At 38.5% G+C, this 14,061-nt stretch overlaps 1 protein-coding gene across 1 annotated transcript; it reads right to left on the bottom strand.

Moving 5' to 3' along the window:
* Nucleotides 1-11,537: 11,537 nt before the first annotated feature.
* LOC149588288 (uncharacterized) lies at nt 11,538-13,551 on the bottom strand. The gene is made up of 2 exons (XM_089862928.1): nt 12,704-13,551; nt 11,538-12,480 (listed from the first exon to the last, which is right to left on the bottom strand). Exons 1-2 carry the CDS (start codon nt 13,091-13,093, stop codon nt 11,815-11,817), a joined length of 1,056 nt encoding a protein of 351 aa, XP_089719054.1. The 5' UTR covers nt 13,094-13,551; the 3' UTR covers nt 11,538-11,814.
* Nucleotides 13,552-14,061: the final 510 nt, after the last annotated feature.

Here is a 14,061-nt window from a genome sequence, read left to right on the forward strand (position 1 = left end):
TTAGTGGTTTATATATTAATATAATTCAATGTAAAACCCTAGGGGTTAATTACGGAAAGTCGGTAATTAGTGATGACGTCAGTGCATGCGTGGAACTATCTTCGAGAGTTAGTCGTACCGTACGTATGGTGGTGCTAATGTTGTTAACTGAGATGGTCTTCATTACGGCGCATGCGCCGTGTATTTGTATTGACTGTACCTAAAGGCAATGAAGTCAGCTTTATATTTTTAAAGAAATTACTATCTGTTGGTTGAGCTAATATAAATAACAGCGTGATAAGGTATAATTATGATTAAGGATTGTTAATGAATGAAAAATTAAGTAATGCTAGTCTAATTTTTATTTTTTAATTTTTTTAATTTAAATTTTATTTCGAAAAATTAAAAATTTCAACATTAGTTTCCTTCAACATTTCCGTTAACGTCTTTTTAAAGGGATAATTAAAAGACGTTTCATTCTCCCTTTATCCCCTCTCTTCTAACTTAACTGCTTTTAAAGGGATAATGAAAAGACGTTTCATTCTCCCTTTATCCCTCTCTTCTAACTCAACTGCTTTTAAAGGGATAATTAAAAGACGTTTCATTCTCCCTTTATCCCTCTCTTCTAACTCAACGTCTTTTAAAAGGGATAATTAAAATGCGTTTCATTATCCCTTTATCCCCTCTCTTCTAACCCAACTGCTTTTAAAGGGATAATGAAAAGGCGTTTCATTATCCCTTTATCCCTCTTTTCTAACTCAACGTCTTTTAAAAGGGATAATGAAAAGGCGTTTCATTATCCCTTTATCCCCCTCTTTTCTAACTCAACGTCTTTTAAAAGGGATAATTAAAAGGCGTTTCATTCTCCCTTTATCCCTCTCTTCTAACTTAACTGCTTTTAAAGGGATAATGAAAAGGCGTTTCATTCTCCCTTTATCCCCTTGCTTCTAACTCAACAGCAACAGCTGTTATATCGTTTAGTATCGTGATTACGATATTAATCCCCATTGGTCCAGTTCCAAAATAAAAATGTCATAACCTTATGCTTGACCTTATCTGTCACCACCAAATGATTTCCAACTTGTAATAAAACAACAGTCTGTAATTCTGCATTGGGATTTGAGGAACCAATGGTGGCAACAGCTTAGTTTTCGATGCCTCGCAAAGGCTTAAAATAAAACCTTGAACGAATTACTTTGATGTCGACCGCTTTCATAAGCTATTAATAGATTAATAGGGTATCCAGGGGTGGGAGAGGGGGGGGTCGGATACTTGCCAAGGCTTTATTCATTACCATATCTATTTAGGGGGGAACTTTCTCGAAGTGTTCTACCCCCCTAACTATGGAAGGGACAATTTAATTTAGGCTTAGATATTGAAAAATTAATGGATTGGTGGGAGAAGAAGGAAAAAATTAGTAATAAAATTATGGATTCCCTAATTTAAATTTGGCCTTAAAAGCTAGGCCTAATTTCTCTCTTTTTCGTTTTAGTAAAGGCTTAAGGCTCGGTTATTAGGTTAGGGTAAAAATGGGGTAGGCGGTTTCGCTTCTGTCATCGGCAGAAGCTCAACTCTTTTCAAAAAAAGCTAATGACTATCCCATCATGGGGGGGGGGGGGGATCAAATAGTGCTTTCTCTCGTCAGCTTATCAAACTATGTCTACTTAAAGAGAGAATATCACTAAAAGGGAAAATAGACACTTGTCCTTTATGTAGGATTAATAATTGGAAGAAACTGTGATTTTTATCTACAACTTAAATGGCAAACAACGTCCAAATCGGTTGTAATAGCAAAAGAAAATAGAAGAGAGTATACTAGAGTCAAAATTTTACTTTAGGCTTTGCTGCTTTCCACCTCGACCGGTTTTTTGCCCCCCTAAAACTTCAAGTAGCCAATCAGGAGGAGGCTCGAGGTTGGGAGAGGGAGCCGCTCCTCGTTCGTAGTCTGTTTTGCGGGAACTATTTCTCTCTCTATCTCTCTCTCTTAAAGGTGCGAGGAGGCTATCCTGAGAGAGAGGGGGGGGTTGCGACGCTAGAGTGGTAGAAATCTTACCCCTCAAACGAGGCGCATCACGTAGAGCATGGGCAGAACTTGGTATTATACTCTCTTGTATTTTCTCTTGATATTAGTCAATTAGTATAGGGCGCTGTATAGGGATAGCTGTTGCATATGGGCTAGACACCATCCACACCCTTGCATTTTTTAAAGGAACCCATATGTAAATAAGCCGCAAGACTTAGTGTTAACATCCCTTAGTAGATAAAGCCTAGATTATTATTATTATAATTATAATTAACAAATTTAGGAATATTTTTTTCCAAAATTAATTTTTAATAATTAAAAATTTAAAACTATTTTGTTTAAGTTCCGGCCGATTTGGACCGTATTTGTCTCGTTTTTCCACTGCTAGGTAATAAGTTTCTTTATTAAAGGGTTTTTTTTTCTGGAAAATGTTGAAGGAGACGGTGTTGTTTGGAATTTTTAAATAGGTTTTCATTTTTAGTAATATCCGTATTCCGTTTAAAAAGTGATCCATCAATGTCGCGGACGGATCACGTTCGGTCACGATCGTTTCTTAACTTCTCTATAATCTCGAAATCAATGGCGCGAGGCGGCAAGTTTAGAAACTTCGATACTTTGTTGCCAAAAATCATTTTTGCTTTTATATTTGTCTGTGTCTGCGAATAGATAAGGAGAACAAAACTAAAACGCAGACGTTAACCTGAGCTTTTTACGTGTCTGGATTATTATTTTTTTGCTCAATTGGCAGCCTGCTCTTCATAATTTTCAAAATAAAATTGAGACGTGTGACGTCACTCGGTGACGCCCCAGTCGGGGCGCTTATAAAATAAATTAAATTCTAGTCTCTTTTTTTAATCATTGATTTTTGGCAAGCGATGTTTTTTTTTTCTTTTTGTGTGTCGCGTGAATTTTTACAAATAAAAAAAATGGCGGGAAATATCGCGAGACTTACGTAGATAACGCCAGTAACTTTTATTTCCCGCCCATTGTTTTTCGCGCTCTTTATATAGGGAAGCGGCACCTCTCGCCTTTGACTGTATTACGCTCTATGGGAGTTAACGCGGAGTGCCAATTCCCTATTAGAACGTTTCATACGATCGGAACTAAAGCGACTATTGTTTTTAAGTAATTGTTCTTCTAGCCCAGTCTAAATAAAAATTCATCATTATCGTACGCTGAAATTCAACAATTAATTCGTACTTAAATTCCTTTAATTTAATTAAAATTAAAATTAAGCAATCAAATTTCGGAATTTTATAGCGTCTTCATTTTTAGTCCCGAGTGTATACTGGGCGATAATTAAAAACAAAAGAATTTTAATTCATAATCTAATTATAATTAAAATTATATTAAGGTGCTTGATTGATATATTTGTTCTTTTGATAATGTTGAACATTTAATATTCTCAAATTAGGTAAAAAAAATTAGAGATAACCAAAAAAAAATCAACATTTAATTAACCAAAACTACTTAGACTTAAATATATTAAGAGTTATAAACTCTAAACAAACTAAACATTCTGCATTTTTCATAAAAAAAATCCGCGTTTTAAACGTATCCAATTTTCCCAGTTTCATCATAAAATGCTAAAAACTAAAAAAATTGTTGCCAAAACACTATTAATTTAAATTGAAAGTAACGTAAGATGGTGCGAACCGTTAGCGCGTGATAAAAGGCGGGGAAAAGAACATTTGGCGCGAAAGTTTCCCGTGAAAATGATCGCCATGGATTTAGCGCGTGATAAAAGGCGGGAAAAATAACATTTGGCGCCAAAATTTCGCGTTTTAGGAATGCGATGGATTAGCGCGTGATAAAAGGCGGGAAAAATTCAAAATATGGAAAAGGCGCGCGTGGTTATTGATGACCTTTCGTGGAAAGCGCGTGGTCGAGAAGGATTTGATTCTAGCGTAATCTAGAAAACCAAAAGAGCTTAAAAAAATTATTTACACGAGAAATCGAAGAAAATATCAAATAGTGAGATTGCGCGGAAAATATTAAAAAAAAATAAAGATTGATTAAAACCAAGAAACTATAACTTTTAGCGATATTTTTTCACACGGTTGATATGATAGGATAGGTTTTATCGTTTAATTAATGAGGCTCCAGTCGTTAATTAATTATGTCCGACCACGGCCTAAAATATGTGATATCCGTCATTAAATTTAATTAGAATTGAAAGAGAGAATTATAGGAAAAGGTTATTTTTATGCGAAATGAAACATATATATATATTAAATGAAAGTGATTAAAAATACAATCTAAATGTATAAATACATATATTTAGATTCTATTTTTTATTCTGAGAATTAATTAATAAAAGAAAATTAGAATTAATTATAAATTTGCGTAAGAAACAATGATACAAACAAGTTGTATGATGAGAAAGAATTGTAAATATTTATCTTTTTAAATAAAATAGAACCCAACTTCTGTTTATTAAAATTATATTTCGTATTAGACCAATCAAAAACCACCAATGGAGAGCGGTTTTACTTTTAAAACGATAATATTTTGTAAAGCACTCCAAGAAGTGTTATCTAGTTTATTAGGGAGAAGGTATAAGTTGCCTAAGTATTCGCGCGCCATAGTCCCAGTCCCCCTTTCAAAATACAAGGGGGGACGTAAGAGGAGGCCGGGCTATTTCGCTGCCTCTCCTCGCTCCGAAAATACGTACTTTTCGTCATTCGCGTCGCGCTGACGTGAGTTTTCAAGAACCAATGAGATGCTGGTTGTAATTTAGAGGAGGGGATTAACTCCGGGCCTACGTTTGGACTGGAGATAAAGCTAGAAATATGGCGAATTTATAATTTATCCCTAATAAACTAGATATCGCTTCTTGGCACTCTTTAAAGACAACAGCAAACTTGTTAGGCCAATCAGTCTAGAGCAGTTTATGAACTCTTAATCTTAACCATTCCCAAACTGCTCTTGAAAACCAGAAAAAAGAAAAACGAAAGGAGTCGAGAACGAGATATTTCCCCGAAACTATATTTTGTGTTTTGGACAACGTTTGCGTCTGCGCAGTATTATCTCCAACGGGTTCCAATAGATATGGGCTTAGTAGCCTTGAAAATTCTTCCTAGTCAATATTACTTGACTTCAGTTACAACTTCAGGAAGGGAAGAAGCGAGGCCTTTGATAGAGATGACAATTAAGACTGACTCTCGTTATGTTTGCAATAATGGTGGCACGCTTCGTAAATTATGACTGCTTTTCGGTCTAGACTAACAACTATCGTAGAACTTGTTGAATATTATTTAACAGATTATTTAAATGTTAGTTAGTTTACAACTACAACAAAGTTACTAATGCTAGATGGCAGCACCAAATGTCTAATCGATAGTATTTTCTTTAACTCCAGTCCAAGGAGTAGTTATTCATCTCTTGTAATAAATTCTTCAGTTCGTATCAATAAACATAACTTTGGAGAGTGATATCTCTCACTTAAGACGCACTATTGTGAATGTTTAATTTTAGATTGTAGGCACCTCTATTTTTCAATAGGTTATGGGCTCAGGACGTCTTAAAGTCAGAAAACATTTAGTTCAGTAAAATTGGTAGTTATTACGAGTTTGTTTTCGGCGTGAAGGTGCGGCTCGGTAAGCAATAAGCCTTGGCAATTTGTGAGAGCAACAGATAAACAATCAAAATGGCGGACACAATGAAAGTGCAGTTTGCGAAGTTAAATGGAGGTAATTACCAGACTTGGAAGTTCAAGATGGAAATGTTCTTGATGAAAGAAGATCTATGGCACGTAGTTAATGACGATCCTCCTGCTGTGATGACAACTGTTTGGTCTAAAGCAGATAATAAAGCAAGAGCTAGCATAGGTTTGCTAGTAGAAGATAATCAATTAATGCATATTAGAGACAAAAACACAACAAAAGAGGTTTGGACAGCATTAAAACAGTACCATGAAAAAGGTACCCTTTGCAGCAAGGTATTCCTATTAAAAAGACTTTGTCGGAGTCAGTTGACGGAGTCGGGGAATATGGAAACGCATCTCGAAGGCATGATAGATATTGTTGATCGGTTGAGAGGATTAGGCGAAAACTTGAAAGCAAATTTAGTAGTTGCTTTACTACTATGTAGCCTGCCGGAAAGTTACGAAACTTTAATTATTGCATTAGAATCAAGAGACGAAAAGGACTTGACGTTAGACTTTGTCACCGGAAAGCTTATTGATGAATATAAGCGAAGAATAGGAAATGATACATCTCAATGCAACAATAAAGAAGTTGCGTTGAAAACCTATCGGAGGGAAGCACAAGGAAAAGGCTCAAAAGTAAAATTAACATGCTGGGGGTGTGGCAAGTCAGGCCATTTAAAAAAGGACTGTTGGAACGGTAAAGGAAGACAACAGGGATCACAGAATCCGGAGAAACACAAAGCCAGCATTGCAAAGAAGGGTATAGAAGAAACTTGCCATTATACATCATTTAAAATCTCACGACAAACTCGAAAGAGAGGTGACACCTCTTGGTATGTTGACTCCGGCGCTACCTGTCATATGACAAACAACGAATCGTTTTTCACGAACTTGGATGACACATGTCGAGATAAAGTTTACACAGCGGATAGTGGAGTTCTGCAGGCTTCTGGCATAGGGAGTGGAACAATGCAATGCCGAGGTGAAAACGATACTGTAACCATAGTGGAAGTGAAGGACGTTCTTTACATACCACAGCTAGCGGGTAGTTTGCTATCAGTCGGACGTTTGGTAAAGAGTGGATTAGAGGTAAAATTTGATGACGAAAATTGCAAATTTCTTGAATCCAATGGGCACGTCATTGCAACTGCAACATGTGATGGAGATCTGTACAAATTGGATCAACAAAATGAAGCGTTACTGGCTCAAACTAAAGTGCCAATGCCGTGCATTCACGTGTGGCATCGGAGGCTTGGACATCGTGATCCTGAAGCTGTTAAAACACTTATAAGTAAAGAACTTGGAAATGGGCTGAAGATATCCAGTTGCAAAGAAGCACAGGATTGCGAAGCGTGCATTGAAGGGAAAATGGCACGTTTGCCATTCCCGGTTTCGACCTCAAGGTCAGCTAAACCACTAGACTTAATACACACGGATTTGTGTGGGCCTATGCAAACGACAACTCCAAGCGGAAGAAGATATATCCTTACACTGATAGATGATCATAGCAGATATACCGTAGTGTCATTGCTAAAGACAAAAGACGAAGTAACGGAACATATTCGAAATTTCACGAGCCTCTGTGAGACGAAATACAATTGCAAACCTAAGAAGTTTCGTTCTGACAGAGGAGGCGAATATGTGAATAAAGAATTAAAGGCATTCCTAAGAAAAGAAGGCATTCAGTGGGAATTGACTGCCCCATATACCCCACAACAAAACGGCGTGGCGGAGCGGAAGAACCGCTCTCTGACTGAAATGGCTCGATGCATGCTTAATGATAGCAAGCTTCCCAACAGATACTGGGGTGAAGCCGTCGTAACAGCCTGCTATCTACAAAATCGATTACCTAGTAGAGCTGTTGAGAAGACGCCATACGAGCATTGGTACGGTGAAGTGCCTAATGTAAGTCATATTCGAACATTTGGATGTGTTGCATATGCTCACATTCCGGATGAGAAACGTCGGAAGCTGGACGTGAAAGCGAACAGATTAACGTTCGTGGGGTACGAGGACGGTTCCAAAGCCTACAGGCTTTTGGATGAAACGACCGATCATATCACAATAAGTCGAGACGTCAAGTTCGTGGAAGAACAATGTACCTTTAACAAGAAATGCTCAAATCAGGAACAGGAAGAAGACTATTTGCCGCCAAGTGTATCAACTATGGCTAATCAAGAAGAGCGTTTGGATGAAGAGTGTCTTCCTTCGGATGAAAACGCTGAAGAATTGGATCAAGGGCCAAGGCGATCTTTTAGATCAAACATAGGCAAGCAACCAGAAAGGTTGATAGAAGTAATGCTGGCAAAACAGCAAGCTACTCCTACGAAAGATGATCCATGCACACTTGAAGAAGCTCTTTCTGGCCCTAAATGTGAAAAATGGAAAGAGGCTGTAGGTGCAGAGCTAAAGTCACTAGAAGATATGAAAACATGGACCCTTACAACACTACCACCAAATAAAAAGGCTGTTGGTTGCAGGTGGCTATTCAAAACGAAGAAAGATGCGCAAGGTGATATTACCAGATACAAGGCTCGACTTGTCGCGCAAGGTTTTTCCCAAAAATATGGATCCGATTATGATGAGGTATTTTCTCCAGTCGGTAAACAAACTACGTTGCGAACTCTCTTGACGGTTGCTGGACATGAGAAATTGAAGGTACATCACTACGATGTTACAACAGCATTCCTATATGGCAACTTAGAAGAGGATATCTATATGAAACAACCACCAGGCTATGCTACGGCAGAAAGCGAAAATTTGGTATGCCACTTAAACAAGAGCATTTACGGTTTGAAACAAGCGGCTCGCGCGTGGAATGAAGAATTAAACAAAACCCTCACGTCAAACGGGTTTAAGAGAGGGTCTGCGGATCAATGTCTTTACTCAAAGCTAGTCGGAAACGTGTGGTGCTACTTATTCGTATATGTAGACGACCTCGTTGCGGTTGGTACAGACGAATTCGTGAGCAGTGTTTCTCAGTTACTGGCGAAAAGGTTCTTAATTAAAGATCTGGGCGAATTGAAATATTATTTGGGCCTAGAGGTAGAACGCGACGTGAACGGTTTATTCTGTATTCATCAATCAAGCTATATTTCGAAAATCCTACAAAGATTTAAAATGCAAGACGCAAAGCCCGCAAAAACGCCCATGGAAACCGGATACATGAAGCAAAAATCACAAGAAACAAGTGGTGAACCCTTCAATACAGAAATCTACCATCAAGCAATTGGTTGTTTACTCTATGTTGCAACGTGCACACGTCCAGACATCTCAGCGACAGTCTCTATTTTGAGTAGGAATATTTCTCACCCAACTCAACAGGATTGGACGGCTGTAAAACGCGTTTTTCGATATCTGAAAGGAAGCATCAATTTGAAGTTAAAATTGGGAACAGAAAAAGCGAAGAAAAATGTTTTAACCGGGTATGCCGATTCAGATTGGGCAGGAGATGTAGTAGACCGAAAATCAAACTCCGGTCTAGTGTTTCAATGGATGGGAGGTACCATAAGCTGGGCTAGTCGCAAGCAAACGCTGGTCACGCTTTCCTCAACAGAAGCCGAGTATGTGGCACTGGCAGAATCATGTCGTGAAGCGCTTTGGCTTCATGAGCTTCTGAAAGATTTACATCAAGACGTGATTGCAACGAGGATATATGAAGATAACCAAAGTTGCTTGAAAATGGTCAAAAATGAAGGTGTGACGCAGCGCACAAAACACATCGACACACGCCATCATTTTATCAAGGATCTAAAGGAGATGTTTGAGTTTACGTATTGCCCTACTGACGTAATGATAGCGGATTTGCTCACGAAACCTCTAGGAAGGTTGAAAACTGAAGAACTCACATCATCGTTAGGACTGTCATAATATGTTCCGTTTATCGCGGTAGACAAGTGTAACTTTGAGAGAGGGTGTTGAATATTATTTAACAGATTATTTAAATGTTAGTTAGTTTACAACTACAACAAAGTTACTAATGCTAGATGGCAGCACCAAATGTCTAATCGATAGTATTTTCTTTAACTCCAGTCCAAGGAGTAGTTATTCATCTCTTGTAATAAATTCTTCAGTTCGTATCAATAAACATAACTTTGGAGAGTGATATCTCTCACTTAAGACGCACTATTGTGAATGTTTAATTTTAGATTGTAGGCACCTCTATTTTTCAATAGAACTAGGAACCAATGCGGAAGAAATAAAATTTTCCAAAACAAAATAAAGAGTACTTTCGAAACCCACCTTTACCCGCTCTATAATATATCAGTTAAAATTTTAAAGGGTTTATCATATCCTGAAACATGGACCTTATTCGAAAGAGGACTGGAAACGAACAAATTGTTATTGTTATTTTTTATGATTCAAGTGAGCTTAGGGACAGTTTTTCGTTCATTTATAGCCCCTTAATTAAAGATGACTTTTCTAATACACAGTGGCCAAGCTTGGTAAAGGCTAATTAAGCCAAAGGCAAGGAACCAATGGGACCTAGTGCGTTAGGCAAGGTAAAATTCGTGTTCAGATGGTTAGCCAGCATGCTAGGGTGGTAATGAAGCCTCCTGGTATTTTAATTTAATTGCGAGTAGACATGAAGTGTTACTTTTGTAAGTAATCATCGTGATCTGCTTATACATAGTTTTCAGACTAGGAGGATTCATAAGTTTGTCACTGGTTACTGAGAGCTTGTCATGAATTAAGTGACGTAGATGAAACGTCATATATTATGGTGAGGCGCTGTCAAAGACCTAGTATAGACTAAATATGAAGATGGACTGCAGAACTAACCGAGTGTAGTCAATTCTCGCTTGTCGTTCTCGAACTAGCTCCAGCTGTGAGTGTCTAACATTACGAAAAGTAGTGTCATACTTATAGTTACTACTATACTATAAGTTATTATACCATTTACACAAGGAGGCCAGACTTCAGGTGTTAGCCAAGGAGGCAAGGTTCCCTGGTGGAGTTCAAAGCCAGGCCTCCTTGTGTAAATGGTATGAATCCGCCTAGTCTGAAAACGATGTATACTCCACAATTGAACTTTCATTTTTGCCAAGGCCCGGGGCAAGCGGAGTTCTCTTTCTGACCATTATATTTCCTTTAACTTCAAAGAGTCACGTCCAACCCTTCTAATTTTGAAACAGTTTCCTTTTGTTGGACCCGTAAACCATAAAAGCCGATAAAAACACTATTGGCGCAGTCAAACGTCCGTTGAATGCGATAGGCCTTTGCCTCCCCAAAACGGAATGTTTTGTCCCCGAACAAAGCGAGCAGCTTTCATTAGCTTTATTTTCAACTTACCATTTTCTGTCTTTTCTACGATTTCTGTTTCTACGAAAATATAATCAGGTCTGAGGAAAATTGGCGCGAAATGTCACGTTCAACGGAAAATAAGGGAATCAAGGTTCGTAACATTTAAGGTTTCTTTAATCAACGCCTCGCCGTCGGTCAACATTCACTTGTTATTGAACTTTTGACCCTTCCTTCCACTAAAGAGTGCCCTGACCGAGTCTTAACTTTAGGGATTTCCTATTGTATGGTTTGGAAATGGTTTACGCTAATTTTAAACGATTTTTTTCTATATTAATTTGGGAATAGGAAATAAAAGAAGCCTCGTTTGATTATTAACACTCGGATATTTGATTAGTAGAATTGCTCGAAACCAAAAATAGAAACAAGGTCGTGAATATTTCGTAAACGTTTTCCAGAAAGTGTATTTCGAAATTGGCGCTGTCAGATTAAAGCGGGAAATATTTCCTAGCCTCTATTGCGACATCTGAGGGGAGAAATGTTAACCTGAAAGCGCGCCAAGTTTGAAATTACGTTACCATCTGACTGATGGCAACTTAATTGTTCTAAAACCTTAAAAACCCTACAGAAAATAATGAAAAAGTCTTTATTCATTTAAAAAGTCTTTATTCCAAATATAATCTCTTTTAAATACAAAATATATTTAAATGCATTTATATTTTAAATTTTTCGGCAAAGGCTTAGGTATAGTTATTTTAAAATTTCGATGTAACTAAGAGTAATTTGCCGTTGAAAATTTTATTTTCTATATTATTTTTTTTTCAAAAACTTTGAGCAATAGATGGGAATCGTTTCCAACCTTAGAATGGACCAAAATCAACGTTCACATTTGAAACCTCATTGCTAAGCCTCGTCGGCTTCATCATTGAAAAGCGCAGACGAAAATCAAAAGAAACAAAACCAAATAGAAACCAAAGTACATCCATTTTCTAGGTTTACAAAACGAAACTAGAACGTCGCTGGACAGCGTGCCTTCTTCTTGGTCAACGACATCCTTACCGTATTCAACAACGACGAAGCCTTGGTTACCCCACGGGGTGTCAAAAACGCAGGAACTCGTTCCATTAACGTTGGAACACGACTGGTAGGTCTCGCTTAAATTGTAAGCTCTTCTTTCCAGTTCGATTCTGGCGTATATTTCATTGGGCAACGGAATGCCGTCCAACTCGGCGTGGCTACTCGAAAATACGACGTAGTACTTGTCCGAAGATTTGGCGGTCAGTTTGATGGTCAGCTCATCGTGGTATTGTTTCGAAACTGAATCGTTCAGGCCATCATGGAGATGGCTGCGGTAACAAGTGGGCATTCTCTTGGTTTCCTGGCGTTCTAGGGCACCGTGACATTCGAACTCGTGACCTTCCGTCTCGTTACTATTGACCCCTTCGCTGCTGGACACCGTCGACTCGTGAGTTTCAAACTTGTCATCAATTTCTTCGGCCGTTTCCGAACTTTCGCCACTTTCCAAGGATTCGTCATCGTTTAAGTGAAGGGCGTGGTATTCCAAACAGTTCATTAATATGTCCTTTCCCTGGAGAAGGTCAAAGGTCAAGAATGGTGACCATTAGTACTAAACATTATAGTACACGACATCGCTTGGAATACCAGGGCCGCCGAGAAAGGGGGGAGGGAAGGGGAATTATGTCAGTTTCCCAGGGGCCCCGGGTAGATTGGTACATCCAGTTTGGGGACGGAAATTAGGTCTACCAACTCTATTGACGACCCTGGTGATGTCAACAGTCATAAGCAACCACCTTAATAATGGTGATCATCGCTCCTCGCTTCTTGGGGCAAGCCCTCAAGGTCAAAACGGACTCCTGAATCAAATAGAAACCCCAAACCTCCGTGGAACCACTGGGCAAGACAAAATGCTCATTGAAAACGTAATTGCGTTTGACCCGACTAATTGGAGGTTTGCGTGGCAGCAGGTACGCTTTGAACTCTGACCTCATGCTCAAATTCTGCGCCTCGCACCATACGGGTGACACCCGTTTATTAACGGACACGACGTCCGACGTGGTCAAACTGACCTGATACTCCTTGAAGTAACGGTACCTGATAATCAAAGGGGTACAAAAAAGACAGATGGCCAATGCGGTAGCCAATGATAGGCGAAGGAACGTCTTGGATGAATCTTCCAGCATAATGACATCATTGGTATCGCCTTCTCTGATTGGTTGATACCATCCAATGTCCGAAAACTACCTATTTTAAACGTTGCTCGTCCGCATTTAACGCCTCTATTTTAAGCCTCGGCTGAAAATCCGCGCAAAGCCAGGCTTTCGTAATCGTAACGAGGCATGGGGAAATTATTGGTGTTATCGCGGGAATGACATCCACTTCGCTCCCAAGTTAAGTTGATTTATTTATAGAATTAAATACTTTTACAAGCTTAAAATAGGTCAGGGACGTTTAAAACAATTAGGGAGGATCATATGAACTTGATCCTTTTGTTTTCAAAGAGATTTTCACAGTTTTTAAGGTAATATCCAATGATTTCCGCTTTCACGTGATTGGTTGGTACGTATTAGAAAAACTAGATTTTACGTAATCTCTCTTGTATTCTCGGAGGTTCCTAATGTAGTCGAGGCAGAATTCCGACCAAGGGAAAAGCTATACCCTACTTTATCGTTTTGTAAGAACATCAACGTCAGAAATCTCCTAGTCATTCATTTAAATATATATTCTTAAAATAGACATTTAGGCCAACAACAGTAGCGTGTTTATTTTTAAATATGTAAATTATTGGTTTAGAAATCTAAAAATTAAAATAATATTTTAGTCTAGTTTGTATAATTTTATAATCATGAGTGTTGAAAAATAATTTCACGATAAAACTTTCTGTACTTTGCAATATTTACTTCTGAAACCACGTGGGTGAACTTCAAATAAAAATAAAGCGGAGTTCAAAGCTAGAATGTGTTTGCTGCCTTTGATAGTGCATGAGGGGGAATATTTTCCGCGAAACGGTGACCGCCTCCGATCTCTGACGTGTTACCGATGACGACACAAAAAGAGCCGGCTATCTCCGCTCCACGAATTTTCCCACACCGTCCCTTCACGCGCGCTAGCGGAAGGATTTCTACTGAGGTTAAATAGTTCTCTAAAAGTT

This window comes from Phalangium opilio, unplaced genomic scaffold (assembly GCF_054372755.1).
Source record: "Phalangium opilio isolate 3A_F unplaced genomic scaffold, DU_Popi_V2 ptg000662l_1, whole genome shotgun sequence".
In the NCBI taxonomy this organism is placed as follows: domain Eukaryota; kingdom Metazoa; phylum Arthropoda; class Arachnida; order Opiliones; family Phalangiidae; genus Phalangium; species Phalangium opilio.